This window comes from Poecile atricapillus, chromosome 23 (genome assembly GCF_030490865.1).
Source record: "Poecile atricapillus isolate bPoeAtr1 chromosome 23, bPoeAtr1.hap1, whole genome shotgun sequence".
NCBI classification, from domain to species: domain Eukaryota; kingdom Metazoa; phylum Chordata; class Aves; order Passeriformes; family Paridae; genus Poecile; species Poecile atricapillus.
In genome coordinates, this window is record NC_081271.1 from 623,398 (window position 1) to 646,812 (window position 23,415).

The following is a 23,415-nucleotide window of genomic DNA, read 5'->3' on the forward strand; positions in this document are numbered from 1 at the left end:
ACCAGCTGCTTCTGGTAGAAAAGTTTCAGCAGCTCATCAAGAAGTTGGTAATTTGGGTGGTGGGGAGAGAGAAGCATGAACCAAATAAAGCAAAGACAGCACTAAAAGGGAGTGAGTGCAAGAACTTCACTTATCAGTTACCCACTCCAATGTTCACAGAAATTTCATTTAAAATATGATGAGAACACTAAAAAACTCTTACCTTGGCATAAAAGATCTCTCATCAGTGTTAGCAGCTCTACTGAAGGTTCTTCCAGGCTCCCCACAAGGAACTGAAAAAAAGAAGAATTTAAAAGAGAGTTAATTGTTTTTCAAGTGTCAGCATTTGCGAAGCATCTCTGTAGTGCTTAAGCCAAACCACCCTGTTCCTGTGGACTTCTCCCCAGAATACTCCAAGGAAGACTTCACTCACAAAAGACAAACTCAAACTAAGCATGTCTGAGGTTGCATCAAATTCAAAATTAATGCTGAAACATGGGAGAAAGATTCAGAGCAGCCCAATGTCCTGAAAGGGGGAAAGCCATCACTCATCTGTTATCACTGCCAGGGTAAAATCCAGTGCAACACCTCGAAAGCACCATTATTTCAGGGAACCCACCAGGTTTGTAGCAGGGGGTGGAACGAGATGAGCTTTGAGGTCCCTTCCAACCCAAACCATTCTGGGATTTTGTGACAGTCCTGGAGAGCAGAACAACTCCCAGGAACCTGCTGGCTCCTTGGCCAAGAGTTTCAGAAGCTCTGACATTTCCAGTACCTCAATCCTTTGTTCAGTAGCACTGAAGAGCAGCAGGGCTGATACTTCAGACAGTGATCACAGCATTGGCTACACCCTGCTGCTCTGACAGGCAAAGGCTCCTGTCTTTTACAGGTTCAGCACTTTATATTTCTTTTCAAGGGATAAAAAAAGAATCAACTGTTCCTCTGGAATCCCAGGAAGTTTAAATGAAAACCTAGTGTGCTGGTTTTTTGAAAATATTTCTTTTTAGCAGCTCTGGAGTCACCTTGGAGTCACAGAAATCAAAACTGTTTCCAAACAGATAATGGAAGCTCTCATAATCCTTGTCAAATATTTTTCCAGGTATGAGAAAGTGAGTCTAGAGGGCAGGGTTAGATGGGATATTGGGCAGGAATTGTTCCCTGGCAGGGTGGGCACAGGTGCCCAGAGCAGCCCCTGGATCCCTGGCAGTGCCCAAGGCCAGGCTGGATGGGTTTGGAGCACCTGGGACAGGGGGAGGTGTCCCTGCCATGGCAGGGGTGGCTCTGGTGGGCTCTGAGGTCCCTCCAACCCAAACCATCCCAGGATTTTTCATGAAGGCTCCAGGACTGCAGACAGACGATGGCTCAGCAGCACCGGCTGCGCTTGCACCCAAAAAGCAGAGCCTGAGTTTGAATGGGGTGAGAGAAAAGGAACAGAAAGAAGTGAGGCACAGAAAGGAGAGGCACAGAAAGCACAGCATCAGTTCCTAGAGCCTGTGTGAGATGGGCTCTCGAGGCACAGCTCCTGCACACCCTCACTGCCAGCCACAGGCGCTTTGCTCTCTGCTCAGCCCCAGGAAGATGCACCGGGATAGAGGAAGATGCTCCTGACCAATGGGACAGAGCAAGGACCACTCACCTGGCTTTAAGGAAGAAAAAAGAGATTAACTCCTTGCTTGCTCATCACTCACACCTCCCTTGCTCTGACTTTCAGCAGAGGAAAGCAGAATATTGAACATTTCCAAGGGAAATTTGGGAGAGAAGCAGAGATGTGTCAGAGCTCCAGCACCTCCACGCAGGGCTGGCTGTGCCACTCCTGTCTGTGGCCTTGCCCTTCCCACTTCCCAAATGAGAGGCAGATTCTTGGGATGCTGCAGCCACACGTCCTGGTTATTTTTATCCTGGCAGTTAAATACTGAATCGTGGCTACTATAAACAAACCTGTTTCATTTTCTACTTGTAAATGTTCTCCGTGCCAGTTTTATTTCAGCTACTATAAACTAGGCCATGGAAAGGGGTGGATTTTCTTTTTTTAAAAGTGTCAACTAAACATTGCTCAACACTCTACCAAAATCCCTCCATTACTCAGAGCCGTGTTGGCAAAACAAACCCAAACCCAGCACTTCTGCAAGGGGAAGATTTACAGCGATCAAAACCACACTTAAACTGACAGATTCCCTCCAGAGTCACAAAAAAAAGAATCCAAACAAACAGAGAGAATGATACAGCAGCAAAGGCTGGAAACACCAGGCCAAGGATGTCCCCTTGCCTTGAGCAGGGCTCCACTCAGCACCTGCTCCACACCTCATTTCCTCTTCACCAGTTCCAGATATTCAATTACTCAGTGAAGTCCAAAACACGTGAAATACTTCCCTAATGCTCATCAAAGCTGTCATCAATTCCACACTGGTTCCAGGAGCTGCTGGGAGCAGGGATGTGCATCCCAAATGAGAGGGGATGGCTGGAAATTGCAGATCCTGCCCCCAGACAGCAGCCAGGCAAACACGGGCACAGATTACACATTATTGGGTAGCAAGGAGCCTCTTCCATTGATAAAAATCACTGCCATGGACTCACTTCTTCACAAAACGAGGGCAGTCAAACTCCCTGGCTTTAGGGAAAACCTCCTCCACCTTTCCTGAGGCCACCAACAGCAGAAAAATGAGAGGGAAGAGAAAAACAAGAGACTGAAAGACCAGACTAAGCGGAAAGCAGGACTTGAATGTGGCTTCAAAAGTACAGTTTGACAAACCTCTGCTCACAGACTCTGCATTTATTTTCTTACTCATTATCACTGCGGTATCTGACACCAAATAAGTCTCTTTTAGATATTAACATTATGTAAGAGGTAACATTTTATAATTTGTGCCAAGAATCTCAGCCTCAGTTTTGTAATTTTAACACCAAAATCATTATCATTTCCACTGACTGCTTTCAGCATCAAATCAAATACCAATCAAGGCAACAAATGTGTAATTAGCTATGCACAATCCTGCTGTAGGATGAGTCATGACCCCACTGAGGTGCATTCCCTACCCTGGAACATGCTCTCCCTTTTCCAAATCATCAGTGATCCAAGTCTAAATATATTTTCTTTTGTTTTTCAGGTAACAAATCACCCCAAAAAGTCACAGCAAGAAAAACACACAGTAAATACAGCTGGTGACAAGCCAAATAAACAAACAGGTATGTGAGAACACAGGAGAACGACACTGGCCAGAGGTGTTATCTGAAGAGTTCCATCAGAAAAGGCAAGAGAGCAGCCTCCAAACCTGGCAGCCATTCCCAAAGCCCCCTGGTGCAGCCGTGTTCTCCTCAGAGACACATCCCCATCATCACTTTCTGCAGCGCTCTGCATCCTCCCTGCAGCCCCTGAGCCGGGGCCATGAAATCCTGGGCAAGAGTAAAGTCCTGCAGCAACACAGCCCTCCCCACTCCAGTGTTGTGCTGAGCTGGAGCTTTCAGCAAATTAACTGCAGCCCACACAAACAAGGCAGAGAAACAAACTTCTTGGAAAACAGCAATAATTCTGTCATTGGAAATAGTCATTTTGTGCACAAACGCTCTGGGATTGATCCTCCTCAGCCTGTAATCTTTTGTGCAATCAGCTTCACGCTGAACCTGCAATTTCAAATAACATAATGTTAACTTCTATGGAAGCGACTGCCTAATTATTCATTGGAAATTGCTTTGCCATAGAAGCTCTCCAGGCAAGGAACAAGGGCTCTGGGCAGCTAAAGCCTGCCATGCTGAAACGGCTAATTTATTTTTTGTCCTATTGGTCTGCACTTGCACAAAGTTGGTAGGGACGTGTGCCAGGCAGACAAAGGCAGGGGAAAGGAAGCCAGCAGCACAACTCAAAGCCCAGCACACACTGCATCCCCAAATTAGAACAGAGCTCTGCAGCAGGGGCTGGGGCTGGCAGGCTCCCCTTGGGCTGGACTGTGGCTCTGAGCATGGGAACAGCAACAGGAGTGAGCTGAGAACAGGACACAGGACAGGGACACTGAGCACAGGAACAGCAACAGGAGTGAGCTGAGAGCAGGACACAGGACAGGGGCACTGAGCACAGGAACAGCAACAGGAGTGAGCTGAGAGCAGGACACAGCCAGCTGAGCACAGTAACACCAATGGGACTGAGCTGAGAGCAGGACACAGGACAGGGACACTGAGCACAGGAACAGCAACAGGAGTGAGCTGAGAGCAGGACAGGGGCTCTGAGCACGGGAACAGCAACAGGAGTGAGCTGAGAACAGGACACAGGACAGGGACACTGAGCACAGGAACAGCAACAGGAGTGAGCTGAGAACAGGACACAGGACAGGGGCACTGAGCACAGGAACAGCAACAGGAGTGAGCTGTGAGCAGGACACAGGACATGGGCACTGAGCATGGTAACACCAACAGGAGTGAGCTGAGAGCAGGACAGGGGCTCTGAGCATGGTAACACCAACAGGAGTGAGCTGAGAGCAGGACAGGGGCACTGAGCATGGTAACAGCAACAGGAGTGAGCTGTGAGCAGGACAGGGGCACTGAGCACAGGAACAGCAACAGGAGTGAGCTGAGAACAGGACAGGGGCACTGAGCACAGGAACACCAACAGGAGTGAGCTGAGAGCAGGACAGGGGCACTGAGCACGGGAACACCAATGGGACAGAGCTGAGAGCAGGACAGGGGCACTGAACATGGGAACACGGAGGGGACAGAGCTGTGAGCAGGACACAGGACAGGGGCACTGAGCATGGTAACACCAAGGGGCTGAGCTGTGAGCAGGACACAGCCAGCTGAGCACAGGAACACCAATGGGACTGAGCTGTGAGCAGGACACAGGACAGGGGCACTGAGCACAGTAACACCAAGGAGCTGAGCTGTGAGCAGGACACAGGACAGGGGCTCTGAGCACAGGAACACCAAGGAGCTGAGCTGTGAGCAGGACAGGGGCACTGAGCACAGGAACACCAATGGGACAGAGCTGTGAGCAGGACACAGGACAGGGGCACTGAGCATGGTAACACCAAGGGGCTGAGCTGTGAGCAGGACACAGGACAGGGACACTGAGCACAGTAACACCAATGGGACTGAGCTGTGAGCAGGACACAGGCACTGAACATGGTAACACCAAGGGGCTGAGCTGTGAGCAGGACACAGCCAGCTGAGCACGGCCAGCTGAGCACAGCCAGGCACAACACGCTCTGCTCCACTACAAACTGCAGGGACAGTTTGATGGGAGGGATTGGGAGGTCACAGCTCCTCCCAAGCAAAGCCATGGCTGTATTCACCATTTCTCCTTTTCCCATCTACCCTGCTGGAGTAGTTCAGCATTCAGAGGAGTTCTCCACAGCTTTTTTGGAAGAAAAAATGAAAAAAAATACTTCCTTTCCCTCTTCCTCATCAGCCCAACATGTAAACATTAAAGGCCATCACCACTGGGCACAGCAGCTGTTCAGGGCACTTTCCTCCATTTGCTGCCTAGCACAGCCACAACTTGCCACTGAATTTCAAGCCCTATAAAGTTTTTTATTCCTCTCCATTTCCTTTAGTGCAAAAAATATCCTGACCTTTTATAAAACAGATTAAATTCCAGACAGACCTGAGGAGACTCAATCGTAGCAAAAGACCAACTCCATTCTACTTGGTAGGAATAATTTGTTGTGCTGATAGTAGCTTGGCAACGTTCACCGCTATTCTTCCTGGTTTATATAATTAAGAGTAAATAAGTGACATGAGGTCGATAGATTGCCACTGAAATTTCAGCCTGAACTTTAATTATTTCATTTCTGCAGTAGTAGTGGCCAGACATTGACCATAAAGCCCTGTTTGAGCTTACCAGGTCTCCAGCGTGAAAAATTCCATGGGGGAACAAAGCTTCCAGGCCACTAAGGATTTCTCAGTAAAATTGGAGAGGTTTAAACTGCTCTTCCCACGTATTTCAAACCTTCATTGGGTAGGTGAAGATCAGGTATTGGGACAAAAGTCTTTACCTAAAGGGTGCTGAGGCCCTGGCATGGGGAAGCAGAGCTGGAGCAGCCTGGGACAGGGGAAGGCGTGAGCTTCAAGGTCCTTCCAACCCAAACCATTCCATGATTCTGATTTACACCCACCAGAGATAAATTCTAAGACTAACACCAAGCCTCTAAACAAGGGGCACATCCCAGCTTTTCAGGAGACTGGGCTAACTCTCAAACTCCAGAAAATACTGATATTCCTTACACCTCCCTGGCACAGCTGCAATAATCCATGTGTGTATTTGTGTTTGTACACTGGAGCTGAGCATGCTGCCCGTTCTAAAGGTCAGCTTTGCATGTGCAGCCCAGATTTTCACTTGCCTGGTGTGTGGCAGCCACAAGCAACCAAACCCCCCCTGTTCCCACTGCTGCTCATTAAACGCCTCTTTTAACAACCATTTTCAGAATGAAAAGCCCCACTGGCCATATGGCCACTTATTAATACTACATTTGTTTATCAGTTTAAATAAACCCCCTACAGCAATGAGTATCCGTGTAATGAGGACTTAAACACAGCTCACAACGGATGTGTTTTAGCACTGCCAAGTAGGACTGCACCTCCTGAATGCTTTTCATGGCAGATTTTAAGGCTTGATAGGAACCTGAATAGCAGTAAGTGCACAGAATTAACTTCAAATAGAGGGGAAAGTAACAGTTTCATTATGTTTCCGAAAGAAATTGAGTTATTTAATGTGGTGCTTAATCCTTCAGTATTTAGCTCAGCCCCTTAATGCTGTTTCCTGGAACCTTGGGGCAGAGTGGGGGTGGAAACTGAATTTTCTTCTACAGCGAAAATGAAACTTTTTTCTGTGTGAAGGTTTTAACTGAAGGAATATTCAGTTATTAACACTTCAGTGCCAGAGTGAGAGCTCCGAGAGCAGAGTTCTTTAACCCAACATCTGCCAGACCTGGTCTCTGCACCGAGGCTCCTCTGAAGCCTTTTAATCCTCCTGAACCTGCTTAAAAGGGCAAAACTCCTTTGACAATTCATCCTGGAATTTCCTTTATGGTGAATAAAAGGTGGCATTAAAGGAAACAGCTCTGATAGTTTAATCAGCTCTATATGAGCCATTTCAGTATTTACAGGTCAAGTTTGAGCACAACCAAAGCAGACAAATTCAGCTGGAGTCCTGCTGGCACAAGAGGGGCTGGCTTGACTCACATCCTACCCTGGAGCAGCACTGCCATCAGCCATCCTTTCCCTCCACCTCATCAGCACCATTCAAACAGCAACAAAAAATGGATTATTTTTAGGATGTGTCTTTGAAATGATAAGACAGGGCAAAAGGAAAATAAGGGGAAAAAAAATCATCTCTTCCACATTAGTATGTAAATCTGTCAGGCACGTGGCCTGGGGACAGGCAGTTCTGCACTCTGAGCAGGACCTGAGAACACAGCACACTTCATCTGAGTGTTAATTGCCATCTCCCACAATTTCTGTGCCTTCCCCACGGTGAGGACACCTTCCCACCAAAGTCACAACTCCCAATCATCTGTTTTCTTCTGGAGTAAATCTGCAAGTACAGCATCAGCCCAAGCTGTGCCCTCAGCACAGTGTTACCATCACCGGTTTTAAAATGTTCCTAAATCCATTTCAACTTCTGCCCATGGAGATGCAGTGGAAGGGAACCTGGCATGAGAAGGACAGGGAAAGTCACAGCATCCCAGCTCCTCTGCCACCTGCCAAGCCACGCAGCACCCAGCTGGAACTTGCTCTGCTGCTAAATGGATCTGGACTCGATATTGTGCTCATGACAAGGGTTGGGGCAAACACTTCATTTAACAGAGGCTGCCAAGTACTGAAATGACAGAAAAAAAGGACAAGACCCACTTTCTCAGAATGACACCAGCCAGGAGAGTACCCTGGAGCATTACAACATCTGTTTGATCATTTCAAATGGGATTCCTGAAAGAGCCTTGACTGCATTCTAGGGATCAATATGCCAATGCAGTGTATTCACAAAACAAGGCAAAGCCATAATAATATTGTAATCTCCACAACTTCATAAGAGATCTGATGAGTTAAAAGCCCTAAATGCATACATATTTCATGAGAAAGGCTATCTGGAACCACTTCAGTCTGTATCTTTAATCTTAATGTTATTCTCAGCTACAATTAGTGTTATAATCTAAAGCAGAAAGCAAAAATTGGCTACATTTATTTTATCTTCACCCATATTCACTTCATAAATCCATCAACATTTCTGTTCTTCAGGCCTGATACCCAGTAACAGTTACTCAGCACAGGACTAACAAACACATCAAATCTCAGGGTAAAGCAAGATGTGCTGGAATGAGACTGTTACACGAAAAAAAGGAGAATTGCACCAGAAATAGCCTTACCCAGTGAACTCTGAGTTACTTTTAACTATCACGTGGTGAGTGGCATATAAAAAGATATTATTCTGCATGTCAGCTGTCTGTAATGAAAGTTTTCCTCTTCTCAGCTGCCCCTCCCTAGAACTTCAAGTTTATTTGCATGAGAGAAAAGACTATTACATAAAAATACAACATAAAAGGCACAGCAACCGATACATCCAGCTGAAGTGCTCCTCCCACGTCCTCCGTGCTTTCCAGATTAAGGGTCTATTTCCAGCTAAAAATGTGAGAAATGCCTGATTCCACACAGATTCTTCCCTTGGACAAACCCTGCAGCAGCTTTCCTTGCAGAGGCAGGGAGCAGCCCCAGCTGCAGCCAGCGATGCTCAGAGCATCACCAGCACACTGCACTGCCCCGAGCTCACACGCAATATCCTCATTTAAACACCACAAGTTCACATTTTTTCAGTATTAGTAATCAGAATTAGCTGCAGAACACAACATCATTGAATCCAACAGATATTTCAGCTAAAAAAAAAACAAAACCCAAACATTCCAGCCAGCCTTGAGTCTGCAGTCATTGACAAGTGAAATGCAAGTGTCTGTTTTCCTGCAATGCTCCAGCAAGCAGCAGTTATGCAACACAGCCCATTGACAAACTCCCAAAAAGCAGGGTTTTCACAAAGCAACATCACCTGTTACAGAAATGCTCAGTTACTCTGAGCACATTTCTGAGCCTATTTTACCTCACTGAATGATGAATGAAGATTTGTTCCAGCCCCAACACAGCCACTGCTGTGAGCACATCCAGACCTCTTGCTCCAGTGCCCCCGATGGGTTTAAGTATTTTCCATCTTATCAATGTTCAAAATAAATAACAAACCACAATGCCTCGGGCCACCTGCTCAACAGGACTGCCACTGCCTGGCTCCCCACATTTTAAGTTAAACCAAATAGGTTTATTTGGACAAATAGGTGAAACAGCCAAGACAAGACAGCCACCTGCAGCCATGGGCTGAGCCCTGGGATTCCTTTTTGGCTCTTTGTCCTGTTACCTGCCTCTTGCCTGGTGTAAAAGCCCTATGCAGGGTCAGACTTCCCCCCAGACTGATAAATTTTATCAAAAGAAAGTAACCAGCAGTTCTCAAAGCACAGCAAGTCTGCTTTGCTCAGCACCTGGATTCCTCCAGCCCTGGTGTGTGCCTTTCCCCGGGCTGAGGTCGAGCACGGCGGGCAGGGAGGGAGGGAGGGAGGAAGGAAGGAAGCGCCTGTTCAGGTAGAGCAGGTATTTCCCAACTCCCAATACCTGCCGGGGCACACATCAAAACATCAAAACATCGTCTTCATGTGGCCACGTCGGGCTTCAGCAGAGCCACCCGACCTGCTCCAGCAGCTGACACGGTGAGAAAGAGCCCCAGCCCTGCCCTGGGCTCCACTGCCACAGGACAGACACACAGACAGACAGACAGACAGACAGACACAGGCACTCCTGAGCTCACCTTCCCCAGGTGGGCTGCCTGCTGATACAGGAGCTCCAGACCCCAAAAGGACTGCAGGACCACGTGAGGGGTGGCTTCTGCTGTCCCATTTCCTCACCCACACACCCCAAACGATCTTCCCACGGCACATGAACACAATTTAAGCTTAAACACACCATTTCTGATCAGGAATGCAACTCAGTGGCTCCTCCTTGAGCACCACCATTCTTCCCACAGACTCCTCATTTTAATATTGTTAAATGGATTACTCTGCACAACCTTAATTATTTCAGTATTTGCAAGGGAAGAAGCGATCTGTCAGTAACCAGTTCGTGTCCCTCTGCAGATCAAAACTTGTTTCACAGCAAACCTGGGAGTGAAACGGCACCAGAGGTGCAGCACAAAGTGCTTCAGTGTGAAAACCAAGAGCTGAGCAGGCCCAGCTGTGTCCTGACTGATGCTCTGCTGTCACTGGGTCCCCTCTTCTTCAGAGGGGAGCTCAGAAAACAGACATTAATTAACAAAATTACGCTATCACAGGAAACAACAGGAAGCTTCTTATAATGAGCCATTTAGCTCGGAAGGGTTTCAGTCAGACATGTCAAACCAGCTCACAGAGGATGTCAACAGTCACCAGCAACAAGCACAGCCGGCTGAAAAACAACCAGCAGAGACCCTCAAGCTGTTGCAGCAGAAAGGCAGCTCGATGTAACTCTCAGAAATGCAGGCTGGTCCTTGCAAATAACAGCCTGGTACCTGTGAGGACAGAGCCAGTGTCTGGTGTGGTATTTAGTATTATTCTGGCAGCCAGAGTGAGTCACAGGTCTCGTTCTTCCCAGCTGTCACAGGCACAGCAGAGTCCCCCCATCACCCCTGCAGCAGCACAGGAACCAGCCCTGCCTCAGATCAGGAACTTCTTGTTCTGTCCTCAACTCCTTCCCTCCATCAGCAGGGCACTGGACACACAAGGCACAATTAAACACTATCCTCTTCACACCTGCTTTAATCCCTTCTCTTCTGGTGTAACAGTTCAACACATCTTCACTTTACCACCACAGATTTTTGTTTCGCTCTGATGTTTGTGCTGGAGACACTAAACTGCATCAGCTGGATTCCTGCTGGGTTCTTGCTTCCAAGAGTTTCTGAATGCCCAACAACAAAGCTTCGACAATGGGAAAGCAAAGGAGTTCAGGCTCTGCCTTGCCTTCCTCACCTCTCAGGGGTGAGGAACCCACGGCTGCTCCAAGCTCTGGGAAATTCTTACCCACAAAAACCGAGCCCCCTCCTTGGCCTGACTCCTGCACCCATCACCTGTACAGGAAGCACTGCCATAAACTCTTCTTGACCATTTCCACCAACTCTAACGTCCTGAGCTCGCTTCTACCTTCCAGGACCTGCAGGGAGCCCAGGGGAAGGATGGAGAGGGACTATTTACACCTCACACAAGTTTTAACATCTGAGCAAGACAGGCTGCACAGAGCAAGAAAGCTCAGCAAGATGAAGAGTTCTTTCAGAAAACTTTGGAACATCCTTACTTATCTCTGCCATTAGGTGTCACGTTTCCAGCAGCAGCAGCTTTCCTAAAGTGCAAACACAAATGCCTACAGGAAAATTTGACCCTGGGATTTAGAAGCACCCTCTTAAGAAGATGCATCCATTAAAATTCTGTTTAATTTCCAATTAACTATTAAATAAAAGAGTAAAAGAAAATCAATAACTACTACAGAGCTCAACATAAAATTAATTGAGGCTATACTTTAACTACCATCCTCACTACTTCATCTTCAAAAAATAACCCAACATTTCCCCAAATCAAGGCCAAAAAATCCAAACACCACTCTAGGACCTGACCAAGTTTCTAAAGTCAAATCTCTCTTGAATCTGCTTTTGCAGAATTAAATACACAAAGTTATAAGAAGTGATTGATGTTCAACATTGATGTGGTTCTTCAGAAATTAAAAGAAAGTGATAAAATAGGAAGTCTCCCATATTACCCTAAAACCCAAAAGTTTTGATCAGGATCCACAGCCAGAGCCAGCTGAGCTGATGTTGACAAGGGTGAAAATAACACTGGGTCAAGGATAATTCTGAACTTCAAACAGCTACACATAAAAAACACTTCAAATATAAAGCCTAAAGGTTTGAACTTATGTATGTTCAAAAGATTCCCTTTGTTTTCTCTAGGAAAACAGATAACATGTTCCTGTTGTCAGAGTATTAGGATTCCTCTTGAAGATGGTTTTTTTAAGTCTGCAGAGTTGCACAGAAGCAATCTGCTCTCTAAACACTGAGCACGAGTTCAAAGTGCCACCGAGTGCGCTCTGCACGTGCAGCCTACAAGAAAAAGCTCTGCAATGTAAAGTACAAACAAATGCTGGAGTTGTTTATGCCCAGGACGATGATTCAATATACAATTAAAACTTTAATGTTCAAGTACATCCACATGTCACGCTGCAGCCATTTAATTACTTCTCAGTTTTTTTAAGAGCAGTCCTCAGACTGGCTGAGAAGCCATGAAATGTATCACTAATAACCCAGGTCTGTATATTTGCAGCTTATGGTTTCAAATATAAACCGTCCCGATGCTCTGTGTAAACAGGAGTCTCCAAATAAAAGCATTAACCTGCCACTGGACTTAGGCTGTGCGAGTAATTCAGCCCGTTTGGCAGGAGATCCTCTCAGAACCTTCAGCAAAGCTCCTTACCCTAAAAACAGCAGCGCCAGAGCCGGGACACGTGATGGCTCAGCCCCGGGAGCCCTGGGGTGACAGCCTGGCTGTGACACCGCCGGCCACGGCTGGCACCCAGCTTCCCTCGGCCTCCTGGGCATCCTCACTGGCAGGAGCTGCTCCACAGGGGGAAAACTGGGCTCCAGGGAGGATCTGAGGGAACGCTGTGGCGCAAACACTGCGCATGAAAACTGATTATTTTTAGAAGCGGTGCGAGCACAGCACTTCCTGCCGACTCCACCTTGAAGAACGACAGACGCTCTGTCACCCTCCATTCCAAACCCAGCATTTCACAACTTCTGCTACCTGCCACAACAGACACAGGCAGGGGACAATCTGCCGAGGACAGCAAGTGACAATTTCCCAGTTTGGAACTTGGCACTGAGAACTTCTGCTGGAATATGTTACCAGTCTTCACTCACGTCAATAAATCGATGCCTTTTTTCCTGCCACAGGGATGAACAGAACATTAAATGTTTTTATTTATGACACTGATTTTTTCCATAGCAACCGGATGTGAACATGGCATTCCCAGTGCAATGAAGTCACTATAGCAACGTGATAATGATGTCAGAATAATCAGACAGCGTTTCATACTTGTGAAACACATTGCTTCTGTGAATTCAGAAAGTTGCAGAGACCACAAAAGCAAGAGTGCTCCATCTGGAACTTCCCTTTAACTTGCCTGGTTTTGGATAATTTCTCATTAAAGGCACAGAGCTTTGCTAACGCACCATTTTCTGTTTCTCCAAGCTTCATCCATTACTTCCTGAACGTCTCACAAATTCCCACATTAAAACCCTCTCAGATCCGAGGATCCGCTACACCAGGGGGAATTACTGACACACCATTTCAGCATGAAAAAAGCAATGACACAAATCACAACAGTGAAACATTTCACAGCAGACAGGCACTGTCAAATGAACAGACGCTCTCCTCAACTCCTCAGATGATCTGGTGTCTCTTTACATGGAGCAACACAACTACTCAGAGAGAATTACAACAGCAACAGAAATTACAGAGTGCTGATACCATACTCCGAAGGCAGACAGGCGTTTTCAAGGCAAACAACTAGTTTAAGGAATATTATCTCTCCTGCTAAGCTACTGAAAGGAAAAAACCCAGAGTTTTCATGGTTGCCCTTCCTGTTTTCAGCTCTCTCCAAGCTGTGAGCAAAGCAAGACCCAGTTCCAGCTCCGTGTCAGTCGGAATTGACTCGCTGTGCCCAAGTCCCAACCCTCCCACTGAAGAGGAATCCCTACACCAAACCCACACTCCCAGTCCCTCAAATATCGCAAGCAAAGACACCCGTTAACGAGAAGTATCTAAACACCAAAATTTCCCTCCGCAGACAACAGGTTCTCTTTAAAGCAACCGAAGGAAGTGCAAGAACCCTTTTCAGAGCTGAGGTGGTGTGAGACAACAACCAGTCCTTGGGAGTGGAGGATGAGGATGGGCCAGCCTGCAGCTCCACGTGGCTCACGAAGGGCTCTCCCTTGTCTTGTCCCACCTGCCCAAACCATCCGGGCTGGCAAAGCAGAGCACATGAAGCCTGTCCCTCATTCTGCATCCCCCTGTTCCTCTTCCTGCATCCCCCTGTTCCTCATCCTGCATCCCCCGTCCCCAGTCCTGCATCCCTGTGTCCCCTGTCCTGTAGCCCCTGTCCCCAGTCCTGCATCCCCCTGTTCCTCATCCTGCATCCCCCGTCCCCTGTCCTGCATCCCCCTGTCCCCAGTCCTGCATCCCCCTGTCCCCAGTCCTGCATCCCCCTGTCCCCAGTCCTGCATCCCCCTGTCCCCGATCCTGCATCCCTGTGTCCCCTGTCCTGCATCCCCCTGTCCCCAGTCCTGCATCCCTGTGTCCCCTGTCCTGTAGCCCCTGTCCCCAGTCCTGCCATCCCCCTGTCCCCGATCCTGCATCCCCCTGTCCCCAGTCCTGCCATCCCCCTGTCCCCGATCCTGCATCCCCCTGTCCCCAGTCCTGCATCCCCCTGTCCCTCATCCTGCATCCCCCTGTCCCCGATCCTGCATCCCCCTGTGCCAGCCCACCCTCGGTGCCTCCAGCCTCGCTGTCCCTTCAGCTCGGTTGCTCCACGGGCCCCGTCCGGCAGCGGTGAGCAGCGAGCAGGGGACGCCCCGCACAGATCTGAGCCCAGGATCACCGCACCGATTCCGGTCAGCTCGGAGCTGGGGACAGCCCCGGCTGCGGGCAGCCGGCCCGGGGCCGCACAAGATGGATGTCCGGCGGGGCAGCCCGGGGCCGGGGCCGGGGCCGGGGCCGGGCCGAGCCGCCTCCGCCTCGCCTCCGGCCGGGCCGCGGGGAGGGAGCGGCCGGCGCGGCCCCGCTGCCCCCGCCCGGCCCCGCCGGACTCCGGGCCGGCCCCTGCCCCGCTCCGCCCGCCCCGCGGCCTCGCCAGGCCCCGCCGGGACAGCCGGAGCCGCCGCCTTCCCCGCCGCTTCCCCGGCCCGGCCCCGCCGCCTTCCCCGCTCACCGCCGCCCCCGGGCCGCCCCCGGCGCCGCTCGGCTCCCCCGCTGCGGGCTCGGGGCTCGGGGCTCGGGGCTCGGCTCCGGCCGCTCCCGCTGCTCCGGCCGCGGCTGCTGCTGCTCTGCGCGGCGGCGGCGCCGCGTCCGCTCCGCCCTCAGCGGCCGCGGCCCGGGGAGGAGCCAGCGGGGCGGGCGGGACGGACGGGCCCGCAAAAGTTCCGGGAGGGCCGGGGCAGGTGCGGGGCCGGTTCCGTGTCGGGAACGGGAGCAGGAGCGGGAGCGGGCCGGGGCTCCGCGGGGCTGTGCCCGGGCTGGGCCCCGAGGGCAGGGCTGGAGCACCGGGAGCGGCTGGGAAAGGGGCTCAGCCTGGAGAAAAGAGAGATCGGGGGGGACCCTGTGGCTCTGCACAATTCCCTGCCAGGAGGGGACAGCCGGGGGACATTGGGGATCTTCTCCCGGGGAACAGGGGCAGGAGGAGAGGGAGCGGCCGCAGGCTGGGCCAGGGGACCGGCAGCGTGGGAATCGGGGGTGTTTCCCCATGGACAGGGTGGGATCGGGGGGATTTCCCCATGGGCAGGGTGGAATCGGGGGGATTTCCCCATGGACAGGGTGGGAATCGGGGGTGTTTCCCCATGGGCAGGGTGGGAATCGGGGGGAATTCCCCATGGGATGGACAGGGTGGGATCGGGGGTGTTTCCCCATGGACAGGGTGGGAATCGGGGGGAATTCCCCATGGGATGGACAGGGTGGGAATCGGGAGGATTTCCCCATGGACAGGGTGGGATCGGGGGTGTTTCCCCATGGACAGGGTGGGAATCGGGGGGATGTTTCCCCATGGACAGGGTGGGATCGGGGGATGTTTCCCCTGGACAGGGTGGGATCGGGGGATGTTTCCCCATGGGCAGGGTGGGAATCGGGGGTGTTTCCCCATGGGATGGACAGGGTGGGATCGGGGGGATGTTTCCCCTGGACAGGGTGGGATCGGGGGGATGTTTCCCCTGGACAGGGTGGGATCGGGGGTGTTTCCCCTGGGCAGGGCAGGGTGGGATCGGGGGGATTTCCCATGGGATGGACAGGGTGGGAATCGGGGGGATGTTTCCCCATGGACAGGGTGGGAATCGGGGGGATTTCCCATGGGATGGACAGGGTGGGATCGGGGGGATGTTTCCCCATGGACAGGGTGGGATCGGGGGGATTTCCCATGGACAGGGTGGGATCGGGGGGATTTCCCATGGGATGGACAGGGTGGGAATCGGGGGTGTTTCCCCATGGACAGGGTGGGAATCGGGGGTGTTTCCCCATGGACAGGGTGGGATCGGGGGTGTTTCCCCTGGGCAGGGCAGGGTGGGAATCGGGGGGATGTTTCCCCATGGACAGGGTGGGAATCGGGGGGATGTTTCCCCATGGACAGGGTGGGAATCGGGGGTGTTTCCCCATGGACAGGGTGGGAATCGGGGGGATTTCCCCATGGACAGGACAGGGTGGGAATCGGGGGGATTCCCCATGGACAGGGTGGGAATCGGGGGGATGTTTCCCCATGGACAGGGTGGGATCGGGGGTGTTTCCCCATGGACAGGGTGGGATCGGGGTGATGTTTCCCCATGGACAGGGTGGGATCGGGGGGATGTTTCCCCATGGACAGGGTGGGATCGGGGGGATTTGTTTCCCCTGGGCAGGTGGGCAGCAGGCAGGGAGCAGCAGTGTCCCTGCTCACAGCGCTTCACACCGAGGGGATAATGCTGCACCGCTCACACGGGACCGGACAAGGGTCACCAAGGGCTCGGGACCAGCACCACATCACCTTCACACTGTAAAAAGCTTTTATTGAAACACAGCTCTTCAAAGTGTGCGGGGCTTTGTTTAGTTTTTTAGCAAAGCATGAAAATAAAGAAGTGTAACATTGAAGTGAATAGACAAGAATCAGACAAAATTCGGGAAGAGGAAAGGGCACAGAGAAGTTCTGGCAGTGTTCATGTCACAGGGATTGTGAGTGACAGCAGCCACACAGGGAGGATCAGGCCAGAAGTGCAGCACAGTCACTGCCTCTCGTGATCTGGGAGATCACTTCATTAGCCCCAACTTAAACTATAATTCAGCTCTAAGCTACACACTCCAGAAGAGCTGATGTCAACAGTCAATAAATGTCAGGATTTTTTTTTTCTCCTCGTTAAGAATATATAATTACCCCAGGAGGAGCTGTGGTTGCTTCCATAATCGCAAAGCCCGGCTCTCCATGGAATGCAGAGGGATCTCTCTGTTTCCAGGCACTGTCACCTCCTTACATAAGCAGGGACAGGACAAGGACTGCAGCCTGTCCCTGGGGATGCTCCTGGTGCCAGAGGCAGCAGCAGCAGAGCAGGAGCAGCACCAGCACCAGCACCAGCAGCACCAGCACACCCTGGGGCCTCCCCACACTCCTCCATCACCACTTGCACAACTTCAGGGACACAGCAGATTTGCTGAGGTCTGAGGCTACAGCAACGTTTAACAGTCAAGCTGCCTTTCATCCACAACTCCAACAAAAATGCTAAATATTGTCTGGCTGTAGAGATGAGGAAAAAACCAGATTAAATGACTTCTCCAAAATCCCCAGCAGGTGAGCAGCCAGGAGACACACAGAGCTCAGAGTCCCCCCTCTGTCACTGAAACCTCTCCAGTTCTCCCTCTCACAGCTCTGTGTGTGCAGCAGAAATAAATACACAGCGCAGAGTTTTGCTTCCAGGTACAACTTGTGGCTGCTGATAGTGATCTGTAAATCTCTGTTTTTATGGCTTAAGAGGTGTCTCCTTCCCTGGGGACCACCGTGCTGGGAGCGAGCAGGTGAATCACTGCTTGATTTGAATGGCTGCAGGCAGGGCCATGCCAGCAGAGGATTTCCACTCTTTGTGTCTCTGCAGGACTTGGCAGCCTCGGCAGTGAGAGGCTCTGGAGCAGTGGGACACTCAGGGTGGCAGAAGCATCTGCCTTGAAGGATGCTCAGCACTCGTGGCTGAGCTCGTGGTTTCTTCAGAGTACAAACGCTATGGTGGGATCTGTGAACTTGGGAAGTTACTAGCTCAATGTTTAAAAACATGAGGCTGTGTCTGGAAAACAGGCAGGGATAAAATATCAGCGATAACTTCTGTTTTAAAAGCTGTGCAAAAACATATTCCCATGGGCAGAAACTGCAAGGGATGCAGTTCCTTTAACAGGCTCAGTGTACATGGAAATGTTGGAGCATTCTGCAAGACATCACCCCAAATTTCCTTTAAAATCAAAGCTATAACAAACTTTGCCCCAAATATCAACACTTTTGCAGTCTTTTCCCACTGAGCACTGACTGAAAAGTTTCACTGTAACCAAAATCACATGCTTATCTATTTCACAGCCAGTTTCAAAACAATAAGGGTCCAGTCACACTGAGGGCCTGACTCAGCAGGACAGAGCTCCTGTTTGATGTGTGTTCTGGGAAGGTTGACTTTTCCCCCCGTTTTCTGCAGGTCTGAGTGGAAGCTGATAACATTTATTGCTGAGTCAGACTTTGCAAGTAGATGAAATTAGATCTGGATGAATGTGAACCTGGTTATGAAATGATTAGGAGAGGAGAAGCAGGTCCAAGCTGAGCTGAAATCACATTTTCCTAGTGACTCCAGCAGGGAATAAACCTGGATCTGTGTTTCTGCCAGCCCCAAATCCTGCTCTCCTTCAGGCAGACAGATGCAGCCCCTCAGCCAGAGCTGTTCCACTCCTGTGCTGCTGCTCCTTATCTCTCATCAGCAAAGCCAGGCTGTCAGCAGGGTGTTACATCCCATGTCCACACCTTGTCTCTCGCTGCTTTCCCCATTTCTAACAAATCCCATTATTCCAGGGATGTCTCAGGGTGACTGACACTGGCACTGGAGGGGTGTGACCTGCTGACAACCCCAAACCAGGGATTTCACTCCACACCAACTCAGCAACAGCACAAGGTTATGAGGCAAAGAGAATCGATTCTCTGCATCCTGTCACATACAGGACACAGCCTGGAATGTCCTGGACACAGCCCAAGGAATCCAGTGACCCTTCACACTCCAGTTTTATTAAAAAAATGGTGTCATTTATCACAGCCCATCGATACAAAACAGGAGTTGCCACAATAACTTCCTTCCCAAACTCTGCAGTCTAAATCCATTCATATTAAATGATACCAAGATTTCACCCCCCTTTTCCTGATGTATGGCAGCAGTAAAAGACTGAAAGGAAAACACTCATTTATCCCAGAACCTGCAGCAGGATTGCAGTTTTTTACCTGCTTTTGCAGCTGAGTTGCACTGAGTCTTCTGCAGGCAAATTAATATGAAGAAGAATCCCTCAGGACTTCTTTTATTCCAAAATAATAATTGCCCAATTGGATAAATGATCACAAGTTCAGCTGATGTAAATATGTAGTTAAGGCCCATTTGCTGATTTAATGAAATTCAGAAACAATTTGTGATTGCATAATGACCTTGGATTCCTGGCTGATAGAATCAGAGGGCTGGAGAGTAAATGAGAGTGGCTTTGACACCATGCAGGCTAATAACACATTATCCTTTTGCTCTGGCTCTCAGAAGCCAAGGTGCTGCTCCTGTCCTGAGTGTCTGAACCTAAACTGCACAAGAAAGGAGCTGGTGCTCTCTAAACTCACAAAAAATCATTCTATAAACTCTAGTCAGGGAAGAATCAAGAAAAAAATGCTCATTCCAAAGACCTCAACACAAGCCTTTGAAGTGCAAGCATAATATTTTCTTTAGAGATGAGATCGCAGTGTATCATTATGAATAATGACTTAATGATGTAATTAACAGTGAGCATGTTAATTAACATGGCTGCCAGCAGCTGTCCTGGCTGAGGGTCACCGAGCTCACACCTCACCTCCCACGCTGTCCTTGCCAGGGATCTGAGCATAAAGGATCATTTAACCCAGCCCAGCATCCCAAACTCTGCAGGGGCAGGAGAGCTCCGAGCCCTGAGCCTGTTCCTGGAGCAGATTCCCTGAAATCCCCATCCCTGCTGTCCCTGCAGCCCTGCCCTGCTCCGTGCCCCTGTGGCTGGGTGATCCTTGCAGGAGATTAAAGATGGGCTGGGAGCTGTGGATGTGGGGAGGGATGGCTGATCCCCAGGCAGGGCTCTGCAAATCTCCTGCAGGGTTCCAGGGGAAAGCCTGGAGCAGCTTTGCTGTGTCCTACAGCCCTGGGACCCTGATCCTCCCCCAGGGCTCCAAGGGAAAGCCTGGAGCAGCTTTGCTGTGTCCTACAGCCCTGGGACCCTGATCCTCCCCCAGGGCTCCAAGGGAAAGCCTGGAGCAGCTTTGCTGTGTCCTACAGCCCTGGGACCCTGATCCTCCCCCAGGGCTCCTTAAAGGTGCTTGGAATCACAGGAAAGGCTGGAGCCCAGTGCAAACATGGGATGTTTTCCGTGTTTGAGCCCCACAAGGACTGCAGGAAGGGTGAGAAGGCAGGAACAAGGATCCCTCTACCAAAAACACCAGCAAGCCTGGGCTTTCCTCCTTTGTGCCTCTGAAAGGGACATGGGATGTTCCCTCATGCAGCTTCCCAAACATTTCCCTGCCTTGTGAGCGTGCCAGAGTCAGGCTGGTATCTGCAGTTCTGCAGAGTCAGGAGGAAGGCAGAGACTGATAGGGGTTTCTGGTTCAAGGCTTTTATAAATGCTATCAGAGGCTGTGAAACTCGCTGGGGAAGGAAGCACAAATCCCACTTCCCGTGCTCAGCTACGGCAGGGAGCTGCCAATTATCGTGTGCAGGGATTCCCTGGCCTCAGCCTGACAGCAGCACCATGGGCTGCTCTTACTCTTGGCTTTCTGCAAGCAAGAACTTCCTTGTCCAAAGCTGCAGCAGCCTGGAATTCCCTACCAGAGGAAGGAAAGGACCCTCGGAGAGCTAAACATGAGCAGAGGCAGCAGGCTGGGCTCCTCTCCTGGCTTTTCTTGCTGAGAGCCGTTTGTAGGATATTTGATGAATCCCCCAGGTATGGATGGGTGGCACCTCCACAGAGACCCCCAGAACACAGCCCAGGGTCTGATCCACAGAGACCCCCAGAACACAGCCCAGGGTCTGACCCACAGAGACCCCCAGGACACAGCCACAGAGACCCCCAGGACACAGCCACAGAGATCCCCAGAACACAGCCCAGGGTCTGACCCACAGAGATCCCCAAAACACAGCCCAGGGTCTGATCCACAGAGACCCCCAGGACACAGCCCAGGGTCTGACCCACAGAGACCCCCAGAACACAGCCCAGGGTCTGATCCTGCCTCACAAAGCCCATCCACAGTTTGCAGTGTGGCTGCTGCATTTGCACAATGAAAGCCAAAGCAGAGGGGATGGAGCTCCCTGATCCCTGCCCAGTCCCAAGCAGGAAAAACTGGGACAGCAGAACCCAACATGAGCAATACCAAGTGTTATTCTTTCAGCTGACAAACTGTGCTCCCTGCTCAAAGCAGCTGCAACCACACATTTTCTATTACCCAACTCCTTCCTGTGCAGCCAGGCACCCGCTCACCCCGTGGCCAGGCGCTGCCTCCTGTGTCTCTGGGTCCTGAGCCTCCTCCTCCTCCCCTGCCAGCTGCCCTCACACATTTCTAGCAGCTGCAGCTGCCATCTTCCCACTTCTATTTTGTAAAATCCAGGCAGTAGAATATGGGGAAGTTGGGGGAAAAGAAAGAAAAAACCAAAGATAAAATGAAAGTTGAAATGTAACTACCAGAGGAAGTCAGGGGCATCCTTTGACTGGAGGTTTGGTGGAACCCACACAATGAGACAAACATTACCTTGAAATTAAATGTCATGTATATTGAAATGAGAGGATGTCTAAGTCAGTAAGTGCTCCTTCCCATCTTTCCCTTCATGGAGTTTAAACACTTGTTTTCTTTAAGCACAGTCACACAATGACTGCTTTGTAGCCAAGGGGCAATTTTTGATTAGCAGGTAAAAGTAACAAGCCAGGTATTTGTCTGTCAGCTTCTGCAAGTCCTGTGAGATCCATGGGCTTTCTCCATTGCCTGTCCCTGCCCTCTCCCAGTTGATAACTGGTTCCACTCAGGGTCAGTGCCAGTATCCAGGGTCAGACACTCCTGGTGCCCTGAGCCCAGCAGCACACACAGGACAGGGTTTATAAGAGGTAACAATGAACTCACCTGTACCTGGAGAAGAGATGTACTTCCAGTGAGATGTTCCCAGTTAGTGCTGCTCTCTGTCCTAAGTGGATTTAATCATGCCCCAGCCTTGGAGACCCTCCAGCACCTTCATTCCTCTGCTCACAGGGGTTAGCAGAGCTTGTCCTGAACCAGCAGTGTCAGGAGAGGCAGTTCCTCAGCTCCTTTCAGAGCTGCTGCTCTCTAATTATGATTACACTAACACTTAGACTTTTGACAGCACTCTTTGTTTTCTGATTGCTTCCTGAACACAAGTGAATAACCCTGGCTTGGAGCCTCTTTCTGGGGAAGAGCAGGTATTTTCCTCCAGCAAGGCTGAACGAAGCTAGAAGAGAGCACGGGGCAGCCGTGTGTGCCCAGAGCTGGTGCTGAGCTCCCCGTCCCAGGCAGGAGGTGGCCCTGTCACCCTGGGTGCTCCTGGGCAGCAGCTGAGTGTCACAGCCCTGTCCAAGGCCATGGAGCCAGCTCTGCATGGATTCAGCTGTCCTTAGCAGCTCCTGAGTCACTTCCACTCCTGCTGTGATTCAGCCCCTGACTGGAGACTGCCTGAGGAAGGCCTGGATGTCCCTTGTGTGTCCCACCCTGCCGTGGTGCCACTGCCTGGCCAGGGACACCTCAGCAGCACACACGGATCTCTGTGTGTGCCTGCAGCCCATGGAAACCCCGCTGACATCCCCAAAACACTTGGCTGTGCTTTGGCTCCCAACACTTCCCTCTGTTGCCCTTTGAAAAGAAAGTGTTTGCATAAATAACAGCAGATGCATTTGAAAATAGCTCATCTCCCAGCCGTGGAAGTGAGCAAAGATGAAAGAGTTGCATCTGATGTGAGAAATGCAGCAGATGGGAGCAGCCGGGAGCAGCCGGCCCGGCCAGGGAAGATTGCGGCTCACGGGCTGAGGTTGTCTCAGCATTGATGGCAGGGAACGGGAAACAGCCAAAGCACTGTCACCACAGCAGCCAGCCCCGGTGACCTGAGCAGGGTGGGGACCAAGGGCCAGCTTTGGAGCCCCCCAGATGTGGGGTGAGCTGTGGGTGGGTGTGCTGGGTGCTGCCCCATTGGGATCCCCCCAGTTGTGGGGTGAGCTGTGGCTGGTTGTGCTGGGTGCTGCCCCATTGGGATCCCCCCAGATGTGGGGTGAGCCCTGGCTGGGTGTGCTGGGTGCTGCCTCATCAGGAACCCCCCCAGTTATGGGGTGAGCTGTGGCTGGGTGTGCTGGGTGCTGCCCCACTGGGATCCCCCCAGATGTGGGGTGA

General features: G+C 50.9%; 2 protein-coding genes across 3 annotated transcripts in view; one reads left to right on the plus strand and one right to left on the minus strand.

Moving 5' to 3' along the window:
- The window catches only part of RAP1A (RAP1A, member of RAS oncogene family), a 29,082-nt gene extending 13,946 nt beyond the window's left edge, over positions 1 to 15,136 (minus strand). The window contains exons 1-2 of one of the 2 annotated variants that reach the window (XM_058856099.1): positions 14,998 to 15,136; positions 203 to 272 (exon numbers count right to left, since the gene is read on the minus strand). The gene's annotated coding sequence lies outside the window, so the exon portion shown is untranslated. Of the gene's footprint in view, positions 1 to 202; positions 273 to 14,554; positions 14,630 to 14,997 lie in introns of those variants that run through there. The other variant, XM_058856100.1, reaches the window with a different exon arrangement.
- On the plus strand, positions 14,743 to 17,820 carry LOC131587566 (uncharacterized). The gene is made up of 3 exons (XM_058855566.1): positions 14,743 to 15,226; positions 17,255 to 17,454; positions 17,587 to 17,820. Exons 1-3 carry the CDS (start codon positions 14,743 to 14,745, stop codon positions 17,683 to 17,685), a joined length of 783 nt encoding a protein of 260 aa, XP_058711549.1. The 3' UTR covers positions 17,686 to 17,820.
- The last annotated feature ends 5,595 nt before the right edge of the window (positions 17,821 to 23,415 follow it).